Raw genomic sequence first — 25,354 nt, 5'->3', positions numbered from 1 at the left:
TATTTCTTCTTACAGCCATAGTTGGTTATAGATTGTAAACACACATTGGGTTGCATGATTACAGAGTCTCGGTATGACTATCTCTACGCGACCTGGGGGAGCGTAACACACACACCGAGTAAAATCCAGCACAGATAAAGCACGGTAATGGTATGTCAACAAGTCCCTGATCTCAGGGTTATCAATCATGTGACTCAGAATTGTGATCATCCCAAATTGGAGGGCAGATGTGAACAGGGAAGGTGGTGAGGATAATGCACGGTTAGAAGTGGAAGAATGAACACAGAGAGCGGTTCGACATAATTCCTGGGTTTCACTGCAGAGAGGAAAGTGGTGGCTCTTGGCTTCTGTGTGCAGAGGTTAAGGGGATGACTGAATGTGGGTGTGTTTGTACACATGGCCATGCCTGCTGCTAGTGTTTGTAACAGAGTGGGCATGTGTGTGTTGTTGTGTGTACTTCGTATTTCGGTGTGAATGCATGAGTGCAAACAAGCTACTGTGTTTGTGAGTGCGTGTGTACCTGGTTGCGTATGCCGTTGTGCCTATGTGCGTGTGGAGGGCTTCGTGGTAGCGTGTGTCTGTTCAGGACCGGGGTGGAGCGTTGTGAAGTGCAATGCCTATGAACAGATGTGGGCACCGCAGCCTCAGAGCCACCAATCCTCTAACTACCAGTAGACCAGTAGAACATTACTGGCCAGAATGGGGTGAAATTGCATGGCTGGTGTTCCTGGTTTTTGGGGTGAAAGTCTGAGAAAATCTCCAGATTATTTTCCATGCCCACAAGATCATCATTTATCTTCTGACATGATAACACGCTCGGCGAGTCAACAGAAGAAATCTAAGCGCAATTTCCATGGCAACAGGGCACTTACAGTCGCTGTGCTCACTTGTACCAAAACAAATAGCAACATTTCGGCAAGCTAGTGTGGCTGAGCAAATACCCCCCAAAGTTTCCTGCAAAACAGTAGCCATGGTTACTGAATAATACAATCCTCGCTCCAGTACATCAAATAAGAAAATGAGCTATTGTGATTGAAATACCTCATGTATTGTGAATGAAATGTGGACAGAAGTCTTTCTACAGATTATCAGACATGGGACTAGACCCTCTCTTCCTCCCTGCTCCATGCAATCATCCTACATATTGTCACTCTGACCAAATGAGAGCAGCCCAAAGTGGCCTCTCCTCTCCTTTTGTTGTCCACCTTCCTTTTCCATTTCACATCAGCTCACATCTCACTCGCAGCTGCACAAAGCATTAGGCACCACTTTTATCTCCCTCACTACATGTGTTTGCCAGCTCCATATTTGCCCATTCGCACAACTGCTCTCTCTCTTTCACACACATACATACATGCGCGCTGTGGGGCTGTGGTTTTGAGGCAGCTATGACACAATCCAGATTCTTTTAGCTGCCTATAGCAGGGAAATGTGTTTTGCGGGGAACTATTTCCCTCCGAAGTCCAGATTTTCCCTGCCTTGCAGCTTTGATCCACATGGCACGGGGGGCTTGTGTCAACAGTCTTGTGTTTCAGCTGGAAGGCCCGGCGGACCCCCAAGGTGTCACTCATTGCTCTCTGTCATTGCAGGGGTAGCATAACCACTATGAGGTGCTGTTACACACTACATCCTAAATCCCCCAGTGAGACAGATGTGTAGACCGAAAACACTTGCCTCACAACAGATCTCACAGAGTCCGACTTGAGTTCGGTTACGTTTTAGTGGCGACTTCAACAAACTATGGCACTAATCATGTTTTGTGGAGGATTAATTCTACCAGTAGCATGTGTGTTGTCAAAGAAGACTGTAATACAGCTAACCAAAGGTCAATAAAACATCAATTCAGCAGAGGAGTTTTAGCGAGAAGAGAGTTCGTCTTACTGGTAGATGTCTTTTCTCAGCACCGTGCGGGTCAGTGGGTTATCAGCCTGAGGAGCCATGCTGAGGGACCCCAGTTTTATTGCCAGGGTGTCTTCTTTATTCACATGGGGCTCTCCTGAGACACACAATAATGCACAATAAATCAAATAAACCGAGTACAATCTTAAATTATTAGAAGAACACGTTACTATACCACTGGACTTATGGATAACATTCGTTCAGATACGTTTGTCCTTTATCCTTCACATTCTTTATTTCACCAATGTGACTAAACACAAGTGCAAATACATGAAGACACACGCACATACACACGCAGTACGCACAAACACTGCCTTACAGAGCTGTAAACGTGCAGTCTTGCCACTATTACTACACTATTAGTCATAACAGAGCAACCAGCAGACAAAACAAGACTCCACACATCTATGAAAATCCTACAGTGATTTTATACCCTGCAGGAGTAAATATAACTGTGGTTGTTTTTTGGAACCTCAAATATTTTTTTAGCAAATGTCTTTGCATACTAATGTGGTAGCCATGTCTGGTTGACCATGACAGTGGCTTTCATACAGGCACCACAGACTTGAGAAATCCAAAACAACCAGCCTGTGACACATTACTGTCTATTGTTGTAACGTTTTCCATGTGTGTTCCAAAAAGTCAAGAAATTCTCGAACCTAACGCGGCGGGTTTGTCTGGCGTTCCGGGGCAGAAGACCCTAATCACACTGGTGTTGATGTAGATGAGGGGCAAACAGCGGGAGGTCAATGTGTGGCTCCTCATTGGCTGACCTGCTGACTTCCCACGCTCTCTGTAGCGTCTTGGTACTGTAGCCTGAGAAGACATTAAGTTAAAAGTAAGAATATATTCTACAGAAATAGTTTTAGTGGTTCGTTCATATTATACAAAACTAAATCCATATCAGACTGCATCAAATCGATCTTCTCATTGATTTTAAGTTTACATTATGGACCTGTCAGTGTCTGCATTGATTGAGACAAACCTAAACATTGAAACTGAACCGACAGACACTTTGTTCTACCTGGAACACCCCTGCTACGGTGGCCAGCAAGGGACAGGAGAGAACCACATCAAAGGGCTGGGCTGTCAGCAGGATTTCTCTCAAGTACTGAGGTGAGCTGTCTGCCAGAGGATCGGCAGTCACCCGCTGGCTGGCGGTGGTAGCTCCGCCACGTGTGGGACGCTCAGGCCGGCTGCTGAGTTTGTGACGGACGTTTTTGGTGACAGCCTGAGTGTAGGTGATTGACAGGAAGCCATGCTGCTGATGAGAGCCCTCCAGGACCTTAGCTGCCGTCTAGCCATCAGTGAGAAAGTTACAGATATCAACACACAGGGCAATCCCAGACAAATAACTATCCAGTGTTATTTTTGGTCTGATTTCTTGAATGAGGCTTAAGTCAGACTGAAATGGACACAACTAAGGATTTTACAATGGAAATACTATTTTCTTTAGAGATTTAGAGCTAGAAGACTATTTTAAAAAAGCTTTCACCTTCCTCAATGCTCTATTTAAAATGTGGAGTTTGTAAGGGCAGCTTTGAATGGTAACTCTTCCATTTCAGATAAAAGACTTGACCTCATCCAAAAAAACAGTCCTCAGTTTCCCAATAAGCAACTCTAAAAAGCCAGCCAAGCTGAAGTAAATCAAAATACTTATAACACCAATTAATTACTTCTGATTTGAGAAATGTCCAATCTTATAATCTCATCTTCTAAGCAAATACAAGGTAAAAAACTAATGTTTGTTGATTAAAAAGCCAAGCAGATCAATTTAAGACATCAAGGTAAAGCACATCCAGTAACAGTGGGCTTAATAGCTGCTTATGAATTTATAACATTTTAATTTCTGCAAAACAAACTGCATGTGTGAACTGCATGTTGATATTCTGAGAGTTTGAAACTTGAGGAACGTTTCAGAGCAACTCTAAAATTGTTTAAACCAAATCAAAGAACATGTTTCTGAAATCTCGTCGAGGATTACAGAGAACTCTTAAGGCCACTGTTAATGGAGGTTAAACAGAGTCAACAAAAAGAAAAAGAGCTGGATTCTTACAGGAGGGAAAAAGCCAGAGAAGTGGCTGAAAGTGTCTTGCTTGCTGACGGGTCGAACCAACACAGTGCGTCTGTTCAGCTTGTCAGTGCAAGAGAGGACCACTCCTCCACAGCCGCCCGAGCTCCGAACACCCTCCTCCATACTGGAGGTGAGGAGAGGAAAGTCGAAGAGAAAAGTGGAAGCAGAAATAAAAAAAAGGACAGAAAAGGCGAGAAGCCACAAAGAGGGGGCAGAGAATACAAATGCATGTATTCAGATCAAGAATGGTTGGAAAAAAAGACAAAGTTTAAGATGAAGAAAGAGTTAAAATATAGAGTAAACTGATTAAAACCACAGGAAGCTGCACCAGCTCAAACCAGCTGAAATATTGTGCAATGGTCTTATACTTTCCAGAAATTAAAACTCTGACGCTACTCTTCAAGTCTAGAATGAGCTGTGTTATGAATTAAAAGGCCACAATATAGAGGCACTTGACACCCCTGATCCGTGCACAAGATGAATGTTTTAATCATTTTATTTAGCGCACATACTGTCTGTCTAAACTGCTTAAAAAATGTAGCCAACATATTTTATTCATTAGGTGCCAGTATAAGACCATCACCAGAATAGGATTTCATAAACAAGAGAGTGGAAGCCCATGTCAGCCTCCTCCAACACACACAAACACACACACAGAAGAACAATTATCCAGATTTCATTGGGTTCATTATTCAGCCGCTGGAGAGACAGGTTAGTCTTATACTTTAAAGAATTTATTGTAATTTTATTCTGTTTTTAAGCTGAATTAAATATTATAATGAACATTTTAGCCAAACTCAATATTTTGTCGTTCTTTTTATTTGTTTAATTTTTTATTTTCCTGTCCGTCCAGCATGAGCAGAGATGAGGGACTTTGATTAGGAGCAGCAGAATGGTAAGAGACAGTATATAGAGGCCTAAGGCTGCCACGACTGTTCTGGGACAGGCAGAAGCCTCACCACAGCTGTCTCCTTGCACTGCAGAATGAGTCCTTCATAGTCGCCAGAATGCCAGACCTGCCCTGGCCTGTAGAGAGACACAAGGCCAACCTTAAAACGGGCATCTGGGACTATTCATGCGGCTGTGGCATGGCCTGGTAATATCTCTTTAACGGCAACAGTAGTTACAAACGGGAATCACAGGGTTTCCGTAGCCACTCTCTCGATTTTAGACAGTGCTTTGGAATATGAATACAAATGGTACATGTGTCTTAACTTATTTAAATTATGTAAACATGGTTAATGAGATCCATAGCTGTCTTTTGAGATACATCCATTAATTATTGTAGCCATCTGCACAAAGCACCTGTAAAGCAGAAATCAAAACAAGTTAACATCCAGAACAAACATACTAGATGCAACCATAGACTGTATATATTATATATTTATACAGTCTATGGTTTCAAGCAGCACAAATAAATGAATAAATAAATAAATCCAAACCACATACCAGAACCACACAGAAATATAGCCAACTCATGTACATGCATGTACAAATATTTTGCACAGTGCAAATGCTTCAACACCATCTGCATTTCTTGTACGCCACTCGCTCTCTTTATTACTCCCCACTGGCACACTGAGAGTTCAGAGAGAAAGGAGCTGGCCCGTTGGCGAGTGTGTGACCGTGAGTTTTGAGCATCGTTATCTCGTGTGTGAATGTCAACTCTTTCTGTGTGTGTGCTCCTATAACAATATCTCTTTGTTATCTCCTTTCTCAGTTGTAAGGGTGAATAATGCACATGGACCCCCCACAGCTACTCTCTCTCCCCCCCCCCATCTCTCTTCGAGCTCCCATCCAGTCATCTTTCGTTCCCAGTTCTTTCTCTGTGGAACAGCTGGGAGACATCAGCTTCAATTTGTGTGAGCTGCTCTTTGGAGTGAACTGTCACCAGCCGTCCTCTCTTGGGGGGCATATCTGTGTGACAGAACAATTAAATGAACACCGTTGCTAGGGAAGATACAGATAAAATAAGGAGGAGAAGACACTTCCTCATCTTCTGAACTTCCTGCCTTTGCATCTATGCCCCCATTTTGACTACAGATGAGTGAGCCTCGCATTTACGGAGTTCAACGCTCAACTATTTTGTACTCCTTGTGGACCCTCCCTCTGTCATTTTCCTTCCCTCTTCCACACTTTTTTTGTTGTCCAATCAGGAATTCAATTATATATTTACCTACACCATATTTACTCGTCCTTTATAACTTTCCACTGGTTTTCCAGGAGTGAGATAGTGAAGGCCAGATGAGACATTTTCTCTGTCAAGCCTGATCTAATCCAACCCACTGCACACAAATAACCTGGACTTGGGTGATGAAATACCTAACAATTATCTGTTCAGAATGATTAATATGGACTCCACTTGCTGTGGGCTTTCTTGTATGTGTGGATGATAGAGATTAGAGTGGGCCAGGAGCCCAGAGGTCCTCCACTATGTCCTAAACAGCCATGACTGCAACCTGGCTTGGATAATGGACTGCTTCTGCCTGCCAGAACTTTGGTCTGTAAAAGTGTGTTGAGACCATGTTGTTAAATGCACATTAAACTGAAATAACCTAGAAATGAGAAAATTGACTTATTATCTACTTAGGAAGGCATAGAGGTCTACTAAAGAGATTAGGGTTGGCGCTGTCTCAGAAGCAATTGGACACACACCTGCGGAGGACAGAACAGCATGATTTAATGATCCACAACACCTTCACGCTCTAAAAATGTCTAACCACTGACATTGTCCTGGCTCAGGTTGATACTCTATACTGTACGTAACACATGTGGCCTGACACAATATAAATTAGCTAACGACAGCAAAACAGGGAGGTCTGTGAGATGCTTGCTAGGCAGTCAGATTCAAAGCCAAGGCAATAGCCTTAGTGCTGCTCTGACCTGAACTGACATGCTCAGGACCCAGCTAAGGTGAATTTAAAATCTGGCAAATCAGAATCAATTTCTATTATCATATCCGGGTGAGAGCATTGATTGTTAACGATGGGGTTCATCACAGGCACCGAGTCCCTGAAGGTCCATCTTCTTTTCAGTGTCTGGCTTGATCAGAGCAGAAGACATTTATAGGAACATATCTTCATAGGCACAAAGACCTGAAAGCGCACACAAACATACTCTGGTCTGTTGGGTGCAACATGCTGCAGTGTTAGATCGCTATTTCATTATCTCCTCAGACTGAGACAGAGAGAATTGCCTCCTGCTAAGTGGTCTCTTCCCAACAGAACAAGACCTCAGGCACGTACACAGTGCACACTTGGAGCTGCTGACTCCATCACGAAGGTATGTGGCCAAGGCAAGGAGGAAGAAATACAGGAAAAAAAAAAATAAAGAGTTAGATAATGCAAATAAGGCCACTCTCAAATTAATGGGAAGAATGTGTGTGGACAATGGGAAAAAAGAAAAGAAAAAGTAAGAAAGAAAATGAAATGAAATTTTCACTGGAACTTGACGTGGGAAGAGATTACCATAAGGACTGAGTGGAACATCGCCCAGTGGTTTTCTTCCCTTAACAACGTGTTAATGTTTCTGTGAATCAATTCAGACACCGCAGGCTGAGAGAAAATGACTGACGGACTGAACTCCTCTGCTCTGTGACTAAGATTTGGGCCAGCCCAGAATCCATTCAACTCGTCTATCTAGTCTGATGGCCCATCTGTCTGTTAGTCTGTGGTCACCACCACAACAGCTGTCTGGAAAGACGAGGACGCTGAGGTGATAATCCAAAAAATTATATGAGCAGAAGTGGGAACAGATGAAGTGTTAGTGGAATTGGTGGTAAAAGTGTGTGTGCGTACGGGTGTGTGTGGACGGAGAGCCCAAGCGCGTGGAGACAGCGGGATGACCTGGTGGATAATGAGACTGCCCCAAAACTGGAGGGTTCCAGGTTTTATTGTTGCACTGCAACCAGTGCTGTTTAAGTTAGACACAACATATACACCGATCAGGCATAACATTATGATCACTGACTGGACAAGTAAATAAAATTGACCATCTTGTAAGAACACAATATTCAGGGAAACCTTTTGACCTGGCATTCATTCGTGTGGATGATACTTAGACATGTAGCACCCACCTAGGCCAGACCAGTCACCCCCACCCCATAGCAATGACACTCCTTAATGGCAGCAGCCATCCCCAGCATTCACTAGATATCAAACTGATCAAATATCTGTGGGATGATCCACAGAGGCTCCTCCCCTCAACCCATAGGACCCAAACGCCCCCCACTAACAACATTCTGTTGCCAGACGCCACAGGACACCCTCAAAAGAAACATGTCCATTCTCTGATGAGTCACAAGTGTTTTGGAGGAACAAGGGAGACCTACACAATATCAGGAAGGTGGTCGTAATGTTACACCTGATCGATGTGTGACATAAGAGCTGACAAAAAGAAACATCTGTACATGCACATGTGGCACATGTACACATACCTGCATCTGTAGTGGTCGATGTTGAAGCTCCCAACTTTACACTTGATCTTTGTATAAACATCTTGGACATCTACAGATGCACTCAGGTCTTCTAGTTCACCGATGACACATATTTCTAAAAGAAACACAAACACAAAAAAAATAATTTTACATCATTACATCTGAAGATCATGATGTGAATCACAGTGGAAGGCCCTGCATCAACTCTGAAGCTCAGTTAGTTTGGATTACTGTGAATGCTGGAAGTAACCCCCCCTTTGTTTTTGTTTCAGTGTGCTGTATGACCACCCTTGTACTTGGCAAACAGGCAGTAGAGCTGCAGTTGGACTTTGAGAAAGAAAGGAAATGTGTGCGGACTGTGGGTGTATGTGTGAAGTGCATATCTGTGACCAAAGACCTGCACTGCAGCAAATCCCATCCAGGTCTTGTCTTTGGAGTTTTATCCAGTTGCTGCGGTCAGTTCTTGTACAGTGGATTCTCAGTGTTTTTGAAGCTGGAACAGTGTTATGCTGATTAAGGTTGAAGCATAAGTACACAGAACTAAGTAGACACGCACACACATCCGACAAATGTGTAAACCCTTACCCACTTTGCATGAGGATGCCTGGTTGTATTTCTGTGTTTTGTTTGTATTTCAGAGTGCAAAGCATCTTCTCTAATGAATCTGTTATACAACCCTCAGTCCATAATAACGAGGGGAGAGAGGCTAAATATGTGTTTAGTATACACAGTATTGAACATCGTGTCGACTCTTCTGTTTGCGTAAGTTGCTTGTGCGTGCCTCTGTGCACCTTGTGTGCAAACAAACCCACCGACTGCAGGCGAAGTGAGTAAGCTTCATAGAAAGACTGATTAAATTTGTACTGAACCGAGCCTGTGAGCTTAACTGTTGGGTCTCTCATTGTTTCCACTGAGAAAGTCCCACAATCACAGACTAGCTTGGGAAAATGGACTTCATGCATTTGAAATTGTGGTTGTTGTTGTACCGTTTCCTTCAGTGATTCTCAGAATTGAAGAGGGTTGGTAATAACTTATTAATAATGAAACACAAGGCCTGTCAGCTTTATTGTGGATACAGTGTGGAAAAAAAATAAAATCTCATAAACTCATAGTCTCCGACACGCCGCTGAAAGTGATGTATGAATTTTCTAAACCTATAAGAGCACTGGAAACGCTTAGTCGCTTCGTCTTACGTGGTTCATCTTAAAAAGAAAGTGCAGCACTGATTTGTGCCTTAAGCAGGGCTTCTGAAGGCTCATGTTTGAATTTCTACCTCTGATCTTCCAACACATAATGGCATAACATTACAGCCGAGAACCAATACGTCTGCAGTGGCTGTTTTTCCATTTCTCTGGAAAGACAAGAATCTTATTTCCTTTACAGTAGAAAAAAACACACTACATCATAGCAGATTGTCTGCAGTCATATATGCGTGGCTCACTTATCTCCAGGAATGCATTAGAGATATTCTGCGTCTGATATATTGCATATAAACAATTCTTGTTTTCAATAAAATGCTTAATGTGTTGCATACAGAAATTCTGGTGGTAAGTTAATCTCTCAACTCAGATGGCACATATTAAGGCCAAATCCAAAGTAATGCCTAGTTAGGATGTCTTTAAGTCAAACCATCTCTGTGAGGTTCTCCAAAACATTCCACTTCCACTATTAAAGACCTTAAGCTGGGCGATCTGGTTGGCAGATGCTAAATATTACAGCCACCAATTAAAGGTAAATCTAGCCTTTCATCGCCTCAGTAAATCTAAAGGGGACAAGAGGCGGTTCGCTTGGGATTCATCACCCATTTATTTATTTGTCTTTTCCCTCCATCCCTCCCTCTCTCCAGCTGCCTTTCCCCTCTGAGTGCTTAACATCTGACTGAGAAAAGAGGAAGGGGAGGGGGGGTGATCACTTTAAGTGTTGATACAGCACGACTGTAAAACCCTGAACATGTTCTGCACTGTTTCACGCTGCAAACGTGCAAATTTGCATTAAAAAGTCCCCTGCTTTTTATCTCAGGGTTTACTACGTTGTCTTAATGTTTAACATAGATCTCAAATTGAATTTAACTACTAACAAGCGTCATGCACTGTTTATTTGATCATAGTCGTTGTCAGTGACTGTGTTATCTGCGCTGTTATTTTTTAATCTTTCAATTTGTGCTGCAGCAACATAAGCATGGACAGATATGTGTGTTTGGAGCAAAAAATAACTAACTTGATATGCTGAAGTTTGCATTAACAATCGGCGGTATAGAGTTCACAGAAAGTGAAATTAATTTGATAAGGAAAAGAGAGCACAGTAAATATTATGTCAAAGTTTGGCTACCTGTCTTTTTGGCAGCTGGTTCAGGAGCAAACAGTTTAACTGTGACCTTGGGTAACATCCACTGCATCCAAAGGCTGACTTTCCCACTGGTTCCACCGATGCTGCTAGTCTTCTGCTCCAGAGTCACTGTGTCAGCAAATGGTCCATCGTCTCCAGCAGGCACCGAGTCACCCTAGGGACAAAAAACAGGATTTGTTTAGTTGGGGATGGTAAGACTGTAACAAGCCCTGATCTGAACTGAGCACAGACACATCCTGTCATTGACAATGCCTGCTTCGGAGAGACTGTATATTTGGTTAAGGGATACAACAGTTAAATAGACCACAACTACAACATTTACCTTAATATTCTGATGTTTGGAGAACTAAATTGTCTTTTTGTGCCCATGTGCCCAATCATGTGTTCGGCGCATGTGTATGTTTGCTAAGTGCCGTAGCCATAACAAAGCATGCAGCAGCTATCAAGCCGTTTGGTGCACGGATGACCTCATTGTCTGGTGAGCAGAACTCCACACAGAACAGAGCAATGTGGGGGGGACAGGACCATTGCGCAGAGCTGTCACTGGTGTTAACCCCAAACTAAGCCACCAGCACCCACATGGCCTCCTTTCGCTGAAGTGCGCCAGGACACACACGTCTTGCAGCTTGGGAGAGAATGGGAATTGAAGACCGGAGGTGGGGGGCGAAGTGGAGAGGAAGGCAGGATGCGGTAGAGGAGGCAGCCTTCTGTGAGCTCTCAGCTCATTACTGGGGGTTTGGCAGAGCACTGAAGATGACAGCACTGGGGACAGTTTTTTATTTTTCTCGCTCTCTTCCTGAAAAATCTGTTTTCCAAACATGTATCTGTGCGGCTGACTCGGAAAGTGAAAAGCTTGCAAACAAACAATATGGCAATTTGCAGCTTTGGCATTGCAGGGTTTCACTTTTTCCACAACTGCTCCCTTTCACAGTGTGGTAATGACAGATTGTGTCATGGTTATCAAGGCTGGCTGTGGTTGGTGAGGAGGTTATCAACCATCTCAATTAGAAACCCCACAGCTGCTAGGCTGATTACAGTGTCTCAAAGAGGATCCAGATGAGGAAACTATGTCCCCTTTCCACAGCTGGGGGGGAGGGAAGAGGGCCCCACACTAATTTGCAAATTTAATTTAATCACACAGTCGAGGGTGGCTGACAGCCGAGCACAATAACAAGAGATGACAATAATAAAAATAAATTAAGGATTATGCCGATTCAAAAATAGATTCAAAGTCGCAGTGTACGGGGGCCACTACAAACTGATGAGAAGCATGTGCTCCATATTTTGGCACTCAGAATGAGAAAAATCAAGGAATGCAGAAAAGGCACAAGCATGAACTTGGCTGGGGAAGATCTTATATTATTATGTCAAATAGCTATATGTATATATGCTACATAACAAGACACTCCTTTATATCCCTTAAAATTAGAAACTTAAATACTACAACATTACCACAAAATCACTTGATTCAAATCTAGTGTCTAGCAGAGTCATTATGTGTTTCCATGGAACCAAACAGTCAAGGTAGATGTGTGTGTGCGTGTGTGCATGTATAATACGTGCATGTGTATGTGTGTCTATCTTTCCATGTGTGTCGTAATAATGATGGTGACTGGCAGTGAGTAATATGAGCCCAGTAGTAATGGGGTTCAGTCAGTCTCAATGAGAGATATTCTAATGTCAACTGCCATTTGGGGACTAATTATTGTTGAGATGGAGTCAAAACATAACAGCTTGTGTGTGCGCATGTGTGTGTGTCTGTGTGTGTGTGTGGTTAGAACTGTTTAGTTTACAGTTCTGGCCAGTCAGTAGGATTAGGCTCTGTAATGTCATGTGTGGAAACAGGAGCCAGCCGCTGGCGCTGTGGGAAGCTCAGACCACTGTGTACTGCAGCGTGGTTACGCTGGAGCATCGGACACCCGACTCCTTCTTCCCAGCCAGAACCACTGCTGTCACTTCAAAAAATTTCATTCACATGCAAACAGATTTTATAAGGCTCTCAGAACAGAAGAATTATGAGTATTTCTCTGCCATTCTGGCATTTTCGCGAACTTCGTGAGAGCATGAAATGGGAACATAAAAACAGACGGACAAAAAAAAGAAATAAAAAACGGTCAAAAGAAGTTTTAAGGTCATAAAGTATGTCAGTATTAAAAGATGCCTGCTTTTTAAAGCAGATATAATGCAAAAGTGAAATAAACTGTATCTAGAAAAAGGACATAGGTTTATTTTTAAATGTTTTTCAAAGAATTTGTAAAGAGGATACTCTGAAATAGTAACATCATTTGTCAAAGTTGAAGGTTATATTTTTATCAGTGTCCTGACTAGATAGTGTGGTTTTTGGTGGAGATGGGCTCTGCCACTTTTCTGAGCTGCCAGATTGGGGCCCCAAACAATCACACACACTGAAAGAGGGAGCTATTTTCCCACACCTCCACAAGCCAAGTTGTAAAGTATACAGTTTAATTCCTGGGCCTCTGTGCTATAAACGGGCCGAGGATCCGGGTTTATTTTCTCTGCAGAGTTTGTCTTTGCTCATCAGAGAGACCCAAACATTGGAAGACAACAGCAGGCTGGGAAGTGTCAAAGAAAGATGGCGAAAAAGACTGATTATGAAAGAAAAATGCTATGACAGAAGGGTTGAGGGACAGGTGGAAAGACGTTTGGGAAAGAAAACAATTGCACAAAGAAATGATAAAGAGATATGGCATAAAGTTTCAGGAGGATATGTAGGAAGAGAAGGGGAAGTATGGGTGGAGAAAGACAAATAATTAGAAATTAGAGAAATGGAGAACTGAAAAGAGTGATAGAATAGTGCATGTCAAGGATGTGTTGACGGTGAAGGTTTTTTTTTTGCTAATGGCGCCAGTGATCTTTTAAGTTGGGGTTGGTGCTGGCCAGGCTTTAGTCAGGTAAGGAAGGAATGTTTTTCAAGGTATGGTCAAGTTCACAAATCAGTGTCAAGTGTCGGGTGGATTAGTTTTGTGAGAGAATCTTGTGAAGTTGGGATCAACATGAAAAGAAAAGACAAATAAAAGGTATGATGAATAGAAGGGTGTGAAAGCACACAGGGACAAAGGAGAAGAAAGAAGAGAAAGACTAAAGGGAAACCACTTTCGTAGAAATACTGCATGTCATCAATTAATTATTACTTGTTAAAAAAAAAAATTATAATGCTTTGATATAAAAGCAGAGTGGAGAGGTGAGGCAGGGAGGGGGACGCAGGGCAGATATTTTTGGTGGCGTGACGTGGATGAGGCCCGAAGAAGAGGGTGGGGTTGTGGGGTTGTGGGGTTGTTGGGGAGAGACTGTTGCCACTACTGCTGAGACTTATCAAAACAGCTCCTACATTCTTGCTCAACCACCCAGCTTCCCAGAGGACTAAACACTTCTACCAGTGTTTGTACTTAGGTAAACAGTGACAAGTGGGCTGTCAGGGGCCAACGTGGCCTTGTTACAGACTCACTGTACCATAGGTCCTCCACTGCCATACTGAACAACTGTCACTTCTGTAGGTCCACAAATGACGCAAGAACACACACACACACACGCTGATCGCAAATGCAGACACGCATGCATGTCGACATATGAAACACTCTTTTCGTGATCGCACACACTTTTTATTGCCTCTCAGGGCGGTATGATGGTTGTGCTGTGATCCTGGGTTCCCCACCATGCTGACAGGGGGGCGTGGGGGGGGGCTTGTGTTTAAAACGCATTATGGCCTAGGTTAGTTACCGCAGCTTAACAACGCAAATACTCATCAACACCATCATATTTGTACATCATATATTTCGACTGCACATATTATCCAATAGCCTCGGGACTAAGGTCTGGAGGCAATAGACCCTCAACTTGTCATTGTTACTGCAACTGTATAAGGCAGGAGAAACAACTCCTGCCACATTAGCTGAACCTGGGATAAGAATCACCTTGGCACAGAAGGAAAATAACATTTAATACAGCCCCCCCTTTAAAAGCAGTGACTGTAGTTTTTCCATTGGCTGTGCAAATGTCTGCATGCACTGCTACACTGCTACTCTGCATACTTCCCTCTCTGGGTTTGATATTTTATCTGAGCAAAAAATGTAAATACTAGTTATTGTTTTTCCCAAATTAAAAGGCAGGTTTATACTCAATCATGTTTCAGCTTAAACGAGCTTCTGGCCTATCAGCAGTATCTGCTCTGGCTAAGAGAAACACAAGCACTGATGAGATTTTTTCCAGCTTTGAAAATCCTTCCCAAACAAAGCATTTTCTTTTTTTTTTTTTTTTTAGACAAATCGCACGTGTTACCACTGACTCAGCTACTCATAACAATAAAAAAAACACAATATTTGCACTTAAAACCATAAATCAGCACCAGAATTATATATACAACAATGGTTTAAAGAGCACGGGTTACTGGATGATTCACAGCACCTTAGATGAAAAAAAAATATATGGGTGTTGGCAGGGTGTAGGTTTTCAGTCTCTTATTAATCAAGAAGCAGAACATGAAAGGAGAATTACTGGGAAAACAGACTGACAATAACAAGAATGTTCAAGAGCTGCAGATAATGTGCTGTGTAATATAGTAGAAGTGAGCCATTTCAATACAAGAGTAAATAAAGTCCTGTTCCATGACGCATTGGTGGTAAGTTTCCCGCGATCATGACAACAAGTTTGTCCACCGCGTAGATCATTTCTATAATTCATGAAAACACTTAACTGGCCAAATGAACCATGTAGAAGGGAAGGGGGGAAAAAAACAAACCTCAGTAGGGGAGCCAAAATCTGCAGAGGGGCTGCAGGTGCTGGTGTCAGGCAGGGCAGTGCCAGCACTGCTGCGCACTGGAGAAGATGGAGCGGCACCGGCCGGGGGGTCTGGGATGCTGGAGGTTTGACGCAGAATGCCATGTCTCTGGAGGCGAGCCCACGTGGAGCTCCAGCTGAGGAGGAGCTCGTACAACAGTTGAACCTGGAGAGTGACGGAAGCAGAGAAAGGGGTAAACAGGATACTGGATGTTCACCTGTTATGTAAGGAAAAAGTACAGTATAATGTCTGTTGCTGACATCCTTCTTATATCCGAAAACACACTTGTACAGAAGCTTCGTCACACAGAAGAAATAACAAACAAAAAATTTATCATGGCAACTTTGATGAATGCTCTTTCAATGGAAGAAGTGTACTGTTCCCACTGACTGCCTTAAAAGATAACCCTAACACACCACAAGTAGTATTCATATTTGGAACCAGATTCAAGCGCATCTTTGCCAAGGTCTGACTCAAACAGCTGCTCCGGGGAGTTCTCATGTACTTCTGACTTCTGGGGCCATTACCATGATTTGGCTTGGCAGCTTTGTAGTTATGTGACACTAAACCTAGTTAAGGTTATGAGAGAGAGAAATGGACCACTATACGTTCTCATTTCTGTAACTCTCAAACTAAACACACTTTTAGACATTGTACTTGTCATCCAGAGAGGCTTCATTTCACTGAAGTGACGTAATACCTATGTTTCTATTCGGTGGGTTATTATTTGAAAGGCACAGCATGCTTATACACATGCTTGACTGTACGCATTTGTTATCCATAACAACAAAACTTCCAAAGAAACACCCACAGAGGAAAGTTGTGTCATCAATTTCCCCTGAAAAACTCACCACGATTAGGAAAAACTGAAGGCTTAGCGTCAAGTGTTCTCAACTATTTATCATGCGTTCACATTAAAAGAGTCCTTGGCTTTAAACAACAACAAAAACCAAAACAAGAGTGGAAAACATGAGAGGAAAGCAGGGGAATGTGATGTGATGCTTTCAGTTACTCGTGCATTCACCCGGTGTTTTTTAGGAGGAGAAGGAAAGAAAGGGAGAAAACCAGCGAAGTTTCTCAGTGAGCTAATTTCTGGATTTCAAATGCTTCGCATCTGCAGCCAGCTAACCCCCCACCACCACCACCACCACCACCACTGAGGATGCCTCGCACTTAAAGGTGCACAGACACATGAGCACAAAGTGGATTTCTCAACTCCAAACACATTTTTACTTTTCTATTGCCCACTCACACACATGCACACATTGCAGGGAGGCCCTCCGCAAATAAGCATAAATCAAATTAAAAGCTGCACAATACATTACAGCTGGGCCATTTCAAACATGTCCAGGAAGCTGCAAACGCCGATCCAGCCGCCGTCCAGGGACGGGGCCAACAGCTGTTTGCCATACTCGACCAAACTGCGCTGTCGGCAGGGGAGGTACAGCACCATGCTCCCTTCTCTGAGAATTTGGGACCTGGAACGCCAACCAAGCACAACAAGGCCTACTGCACTCAGCAGATGATGTTGAAGAAGAGAGTGAATAATGTAGAGCAGAGGAGAAAAGGGACGGGGTGTGGACAGTGAGACTGATATGAAAAATGAACGACAGGGTTATTACGTGATCTCTCCTTTAGAGTTTGGGGTTTCATCTTGTTCCTAATGTCGTTACAAGTTGTTTTTAGCAGATTTCTAATCCCTTGATCATTGATCTTCAGATTTAATTTTGTTCATCTGTATCCTTTGTGTCCTTGCCCTCCTGCCTCCTACTCATGGTACTTGTGAATAGCAGGGTCAGTTTGTTCAGCTTAGCTACTGCTGCAGTGGGCAGGCTGAGCCACAAACACACTTACTCAACTCACAATGCAGATGCCATATTTCATGAGTCGGGGAAGCGAACAGAACATTTGGAAGGCCGGGTTCTCCAAAGACCTGTCATCTGCAGATCAAACGGCCTGCTAGACTGCAGTAGTACAAACTGGAGACCGAACAGAGGCATCCGAAACCATTCATAAAAACACACAGATGGAGAAGGACAGGCGAGCGTGCTGATGGGGAGTGCTTGTGTGTTTTGATTTAAGCACAGTTTATATAGTAGTTTCATAACAACACAATGTGTGGCAGTGCTGTGTGTTCACTGAAAATGCCATACAATTATGTGTCAAAGGTTAAACTAAACAGTTGTTGTATATGTGTGCACTGAGGGTCTGATAGTAGTTTGATAACAGGAGCACATGCGGTCACTACTAGACTTAAAATAATTCTCTGAAACTACAGCTTACATGACTTGAGTGTGTTGCTTTGCACCTTGGGTGGCATGAAAGCGTATTTTTGCTTCTCGATTTTCACGCATATAGTATAATTTAGTGAGCATTCACTAGTCTCTATTTCAGTTTGTCCTTTTTACTTATCGCTCAGATTCCTCTTCTTCATTTTCTTGCACGTTCAAACACACTCACCTCACTTCCCATGTTATATATAGGTGGACCGCTGGACAACTCCTGCTAACTGCTAACTTTAAATATGAAACAATACTAGCTTGAAGCTTGACTGTTTAACCTCACTTTCTAAAAATACCTTTGTTTGTGTTATGAAGTAATTCATCACATGTAATGGAAAATCTGATTTGATGTCACAAAAATGCAGTTTAGAGGCCAGGGGATGTTAAGAGAGCAGGCATTTTGGTTTTCTGTGTTTACTTTAAATGTATTAATGTCTCAAAATCAGCCCAAAATCACAAAATAATTTACTGATTGTGACATTTTAGATGTAACCCCACCCTGCAAACTCCTGCCGTGGGGGGTTCTTAGTGTGCAGCAACAGCGCAGAGCTGACATCCCCATATACATTCTCACAAATGGCAATGACTGTATGTAGTGTGAGGTCTCTTTTGTTATGGAGAGGGCGGGGTTTCTCTGGCAGCAGTTCTTAAAGAGCTGCCGCACGACTTGAAATTGCACTAGCTTATTACCCCCCTCAAGTCACAAATGTACACAGAAGAAAGAAGGAAAGAGGGAAGGGGAACAGATGGGACGAGAAGAGAAGAGAAGAGAAGAGAAGAGAAGAGAAGAGAAGAGAGGAGAAGAGAGGAGAAGAGAGGAGAAGAGAAAAGAGAAGAGAAAAGAGAAGAGAAGAACCAATAATGCCTTCTCATATAATCGCACTAAGTCTTCCCAGCTTTGCCAGATATAGGCACTTCATTTGAAAGGGAGAACAGAGAAGGAGCAAGAAAAGAAACTTTCCCTCAATAAACGACCAGTCCTCCTCATCTCTGGGAAAGTTTTCACCACCATCAGATTAAGGCCTTTCATTTGTTTCTGGTACCAATTCCCCTCAATATCACCAGGGCTCATCACTGTGGTCGGAGACATTTAACAGTGCGACCACTCAAAAGGTTGCCCCAATTAAGTGTTTACAGAAGGACCTAATTCAATACAGCTAATTCAATTGCCAAGAAACAAAACATGTGTAATGGTACATGCAGATGTGATTAGAGTGCCGTAACAGTGCAAGGAAAATACAAAAACACAGGGACCTAAACTAGGAGACAAGCATGTTCCATTTCCAATCTGCCCGCATTCATCAGTCTCTTACTAAACCACAACAACACACTGCAAGACAAAGACGATGAGTCCAGCAAATCCACACTCTTCTTCACTTAGATCTCCAAATATTTGACCAAAACAAACAAGGCGACACTCTTGTGTTTACTCTTCCATTTTCATGAAAATTACACGAGGTAAGAAGATGAGGCAGTTTGTTTACTCGAGTCAATCTATATCAGAAAATCACGCAGAGCCTAGCTCTTCCCTGGCAGGGTTGGTGTGTTCGTATTTCAGGAAAGTTTACAAGGGGATGATTTGTATAAATATACATGTAATTCTAATGACTACTTTGTGAATGTCAGGGCTGTCTGGCTGACCTGAGGGTTGGAGCACTTGACATAGACCGGCTGTAGATCGACATGGAGGCAGACAACAAAAGAGTTCCTTCCCTCAGAACAGCTCTGCAGCTTATGGGATGTGACAGCCAGTGTGGAGGTACAGCCCATAGGCTCCAACAGGCTCAGGCTTTTCTGCTGTCCCAGCAATGTGTAGACGCTGAACTGGCTCAAGCTTATTGTCCATGGGAAGGCATCACCTGGTGGCAAACATGAGAAAAAGAAGTCGATTTCAGTTCAATACCATTTTATATATATATATAGCGTCAATAACAATTTAAATTGCAGCCTCTAGAAAAGCAAATGGCACATGGCAAGTAACTGTGAGACCGAGATGAGGACAGAGATGTACAAAGGCATAACTTTGCATGATGTATAATTAAACTGAGGGGCTACCATTGTTTTTATAACACAGACTCCCTGATTCCAAGCTACTTTATAAGGTAGGTACAAGTTTTTTTAGGAACCCACCGAAATCTAAAATTTTCCACCAATCGTGCCACAGCCTCAAAGTTTGAGTACATGAGACGAGAAATCTTTTTAGAAAACATTTATCGTCTATCGTCCAAAAAAAACAAAATGTTAAATGTATTTTAAACCTGTGGATCTGCAACAAGACACCACACTGGTAGACCTTAAGCCCATAAACCGTCTGACTCCGTTGGAAGCATCACTTGTTTGCGAGCACATGGCCATGAAGAGTACATTTCCCATGCACAGTGGGCCGGATGCTTTGATCCAGTGTATTGAGAATGAGAGTTGAAGAGCTTTTCAAAGGGTAGGAATGAAATACTAAAAGCACGGGTTGTTAATTTTCACTGCAGCACTGACAAGGCAGCTGATGTCACTGTTTTTGCTGTCGTTTTTCCTCTCTCCTCCGGTTTTGAAATCTGTGGGCCCAGTGCTGATGTCACTGAAAAGTTGAGAGGAAAAAAGAAAAAAAAAAAAAAAAAAAGGAGGGTGCCCCCCCCTCTTTTTAAGAGAAAACACTCTTCAACCCTCTAAGTGTTGCTTGTGTCAACTCTACCAGGTGTGCACACCACATGTGTAAGATCTATCTCTCAAAGTCGCTTTACTTAAGTTTGTTTGTCTTTTGTCATGGTAAATGAGTAGTAGTGGGTCAAAGGTTTGCTCAGTGTTGAAAAGGCCATAATGATGATGAATTCACATTATATAGCCTATTACTATTATGGAACCATTTATTTTAATTATTAATAAAAGAAATTTCAAAACCTAAGTAGTTAAGTCAACATTTTTCTATCCGCTGGAATTTAGTTTCCAAGATTCACATTTTTAACCGGTGCATCTATCAGCATCATTGTTTAAACTTTCAAATCAACCATTTTGACATCGGGCCTTTCGGTGTTCTCACTGTGTGTCTGTTTGTCTCCAAGCAATTCAATCATACTAATTAAAGTTTAGATTTCATCAAGTATAGCATGAAAACATACCTTCCTCCAAGATGGGCTTTGAGACCACAAAGGGGAGCTCCTGCAGTGGTTCCATGTACTTGTGCCCGGCACTCAGGACGCTAATCTGGGGCAGGCAGACTACCAGAGTCCCAGGCATGGAAGCCTGGTTGTGGTACCAGCTACGGACGGTGCCGGGAATGTCACCACAGATTATGGTGCTCGGTGAGGGGAGGCTGTCGTTAGGCAGGAACACACAGCATGACTGCAGCTCCAACTGGAAAAGGAGAGAAAACTTGATCACCGACCACACACCTGTCTGAGCTTCCCTAAATTATTTTTAGTGAACCGTCCAAGTGTTTGCACGGAGCCAGCGTTAAAAGGACTTGGACCGCAATGGAAAGGACCTAAGAAAAAGTATGCCCAAAAAGCTGGGTGTTGCTGGAAAACACTGAACATACTAATAAAACTTTCCTTAATTTGAAAAAGGGAAACTGTCCACCCCACATTTATACATGCAGTTTCGCTTGATGTTCATGGTAAACTAAACTAGTTATAAAGAACATCATGAGGTAACATTATTCAAATACACAGATCAACCACATCATCAAAACCACTGACTGGGGAAGTGAACGACATTGAGCATATCATTACAATGCAATGTTCTGCTGGGAAATTTCCATTCCACGTCCAAGGACCTGCCATTCTTGCGGATGTTACTTAGACATGTATTGCCCACCTAAATAGTGCTGCAACCCAGCCACACGCCCTCCCATTGGCAACAGACCTGATGACAGTGGACTTTCCCAGCAAGAAAATGGCCCCGCCACAAGACGGCTCAGGAACAGAATAAAGAAGACGACGAATAGCCCGAAATGCCGAACCAGCCTCTGAACTCACCAGATCCCAATCCAATCCCGCATATGTGGGATGTGTTGGAACAAGCCCAATTCACAGAGGCTGCACCAAAAGGCAGCCAATTCCCAGACACTACAGGATACCCCCACATGCCCCCTGTCCATGTCTCAATGAGTCAGAGCTGATTGGCAGCAAGAGGGGGAACTACACTGTTATATTAGGCAGGAGGTTTTAATGTTGTGGCTGATCAGCTTTGGACAGAAGGATTTCATTTTAAAGAAAAGTCAGCAGTAGACACTGAAAGCCCATCCAACACCGATGCAAAATTCCCTATTTAGGAAACAGAACACCTTTTACAACTTTGGGGACTTTGACGGTTAAATTCTGAACTTTAATCACTTTGAAGTCTTTTTTAAAAGGGATGGAGACCAATTCCAGCAGCATTATGTCACACATATTTCGTTCTACAAAAAAAAAAAAAAAAATAAGCAGAGTTTACAAGCCATTAGGTCAGTAACCAGAAGTCAGTAAGTGTACAAGTAGTCTTAAACCTTTCTGAGCCTCAACACGGCTTTGTCTTTTTCCATTACACTGTGGCTCCGCTGATTTAAAAGAACAGAAAGGAAAGAAGTACAGAGACCAGGGGGCAGACAGCAGGTGCTCCAACATACACACACACACACAAGCTCAGGCACACCTCCATTGACATATGCATGCACAAAAATCAGGACGTATGCAGGGCAGGCCTTTATATGAAGTTTATTTTAGCTGTCAGGGGATTGAGAAAGAGAAAGTGAGAATAGCAGAGACAGAGAAATAGGAGGTAAAAGAGACTGAGAGGAGAGAGAAAGAGGGAGAGATACGGTTACACATGCATCTCACGCTGCTTCCCCTTTTGATTACTCTTCAAAGGGGGTTTGAAATCGGAACACTTTTGCATACTGACACATAAAGCTTTGGTCTTTTTAAGAGCTGGCACGCAGGGAGAAAATTCACTGACGCTGCCGGGTCTGCTGCACATTTTAGCAGGGTTAAGCTGTAAAGCAGGCAGACACACGGAAAGTGCCGGGTTTAAAAACTGACTCTGGTCTGCACTTTGGGGCCACTGCCTGAGGCTAATGTTCTCCTGCTGGACAACTTGGTCTAGTCATAAACATTATCAAACACTAGTTGTTCTTTTGCTTGGGCTATTTCTCAGCCACTCATTCGATGATACTAGTAAAGATATGTGTCAACATAAAGAGCATAACGACAGTGCATGGAAAAAAATCACTGGCAGTCAATGGGCTTCATCTGTCTAAGCTGTAATATCAAATACTGTTTCAATATGTTAAAAAAACAAAACAACATAATGTTATAACAAGCAACCAGAACACAAGGTTATTTTGTTTGGTTCTACAAGAAGCAAATCTTTTCATTTAAGAAGTCGTAACCAGAATATGTTTGTTTTCCATGTTTATTAAATGACTGAAACATAAATTATACACCAAATGACAGTTTGATTGAATGTCTAATCATTTCGGGGACTAATTTAAAGCAGGAGCGAGCTCAAATGTAGCTCAAAGATACAGTATGCACAGAGAGGTATGCCTGCGTATGTGTATATCTATCTATATATGAAAGCCTAACTCTATTACTGTCACAGATAAATATATATACAAGGTTCAACAATAATAAATAGATAGTAATCTTATACTTAAACCTTTACTGTTTGAAACGGGTCATTTGTGAGCACGGTTACTCCACCAGGCAGGCCACCTCTAAATGACCAATTACAGCTACCTAAATTATTTTACTTCCCATACTGTGTCTGATGGTTGACTAAATCTGTCACCATATATCAAACTTTGGGAGTCAAACGTTTGTACATAATCACGGTAAAAATATTAAACACAGAAATAAATTCTCGCTGATTAAAGTTCAGCTGGGTTAGAGTTTGAGGGGGGGAAAGCTCTGTCCGTGTTTGAGAAGACACAGATGTAACATTGGCTATTTAATAAAATAGCATAAATATCACCAAAGGAAAAGAAAGCCCAGCTGTGCCACCAGAGAATGTATTCATAACTGTAGTGAGGTAGATAAAAATGGACATCTACTGCATAGGGTTACTACCACAACCACTATAGTGAGTGTATACAATATAAACGTAATGTATCTCTTAATGAAATTTGGTTATGATTTTAAAATCCTTTCAGGGTTGTTCTCCATAGCAACACGAAACCAAACATGATGTCAAGTGCATGGCAGCTCCAGACATGCCACATCACACAGGGAAATACTAACAATAATCAGATAACATCTCACAGATGACAACAGAGGAAAAAGCCTGACAATTGTATTGCCTTCACTGGGCATAGCGACCACTGTTTCTAGATGTTTGCACTACGGCAAAAAGGCTGAAAATGCTTCAAAGGGCCTAAGTATGTAATGGAAAACAAAATGGGATGTCAGCTCTAAATCTGGGTGATACAAAACTAATCTTTGGTCGGCCTTTTATCTTTTTATCCCTCTTCTAGTGACAGCTAATAAAAGCCACGAAAACACAGAAACAAACATGTTGTAATTCACAATGGCAGTGCACAAGTCCATCCGAGGGCGGTGATTAAAACAACATTTGCTTTTCTCTTGAGTGAGGGAGTTTAGGTCAACAGGGTAGATAAGAACAACAGTGCACTGGGTATTATACACACTGGGGACTGAATCCTGGCCTTGCTGATGAATACTTGAGTCCAAACCACACAGTTGCTAGAATAAGAATGACGGCAAAGAAGGACAAGGGAAATAAAGCCACAGCAAAAGGATGAATAACTGTAGTGGTGGACAAATATCTCGCCAGGGTCTGCATTAAATTGTGCTAAATTCTGCAGGGCCAGAGAGTCCACGAACAAACTACTTATTGTAATCCATACCTGCTCCAGGAGGCAACGCAGCTACATGCTGAAGCTGTATCCAAGACAAATATGGTAAAAGGGGGTTGAGGAATGTCTAATCTGCATCTGGATCGAGCGCAAAATACACAATGTGAAAGACAATCAAAGGAAAATTGTGCCAGATTTTTTATTTTTTTTACAACCGTTCATAAGAGAAAATGTTAAAATGATGTGTAGACTGTAGCCCAACACTGGGAAATATTTTTAAAAAATTTTGAGTCCCTTGTTCCATGTTCCATGAGAAATCCTCCTAACCAAAACCTCCTTGGGAGAAATAATGAGACAGACTACACGTCATCTACATATACACCTAATTCTGGAGTAGAGAATTAAACCCTTTGGCGAAAAACAACATGCACGAGTTGTCACTGTATTATGTCAAACATATTTATAACACATTATTACTAAATGATCGGAAAAACACTGTCATCACTCAAATCGGGTGTTATGTTATTTGTTATTTTAGTTTTTTAATACGAATTTCAAGGACTAGTCCCAAACGGTTGACTATGTCAGCACTGGCCTCGCATAGTACAGATGGTTTTCCAACAGTAGATGGCGTGTTGAAGTACTTTCAACCCGTGAAATCTGGTCAAAATTAACAGCAGCACTGAGGTGTTCCATCAGTATTATTTAGTGTGTCGCTCAAAAACACATTAAAGTGGGC

At 42.4% G+C, this 25,354-nt stretch overlaps 1 protein-coding gene across 3 annotated transcripts in view; it reads right to left on the bottom strand.

Annotated features, from left to right (window-relative positions):
* The window catches only part of vps13b (vacuolar protein sorting 13 homolog B), a 284,402-nt gene that overhangs the window by 121,381 nt on the left and 137,667 nt on the right, over nt 1-25,354 (bottom strand). For 2 of the 3 annotated variants that reach the window (XM_084556271.1, XM_084556272.1), the window contains 9 exons: nt 20,942-21,176; nt 19,473-19,690; nt 15,511-15,714; nt 10,737-10,908; nt 8,409-8,523; nt 3,956-4,097; nt 2,924-3,196; nt 2,559-2,715; nt 1,882-1,996 (listed from right to left, as the gene is read on the bottom strand). In XM_084556271.1, coding sequence (XP_084412397.1) covers nt 1,882-1,996; nt 2,559-2,715; nt 2,924-3,196; nt 3,956-4,097; nt 8,409-8,523; nt 10,737-10,908; nt 15,511-15,714; nt 19,473-19,690; nt 20,942-21,176 — 1,631 coding nt within the window. Of the gene's footprint in view, nt 1-1,881; nt 1,997-2,558; nt 2,716-2,923; nt 3,197-3,955; nt 4,098-4,932; nt 5,000-8,408; nt 8,524-10,736; nt 10,909-15,510; nt 15,715-19,472; nt 19,691-20,941; nt 21,177-25,354 lie in introns of all 3 variants that reach the window. The other variant, XM_084556273.1, reaches the window with a different exon arrangement.

This window comes from Chelon labrosus (genome assembly GCF_963514085.1).
Source record: "Chelon labrosus genome assembly, chromosome: 12".
Classification (NCBI taxonomy): Eukaryota; Metazoa; Chordata; class Actinopteri; order Mugiliformes; family Mugilidae; genus Chelon; species Chelon labrosus.
This window is presented reverse-complemented; position numbering and strand designations above follow the sequence as displayed.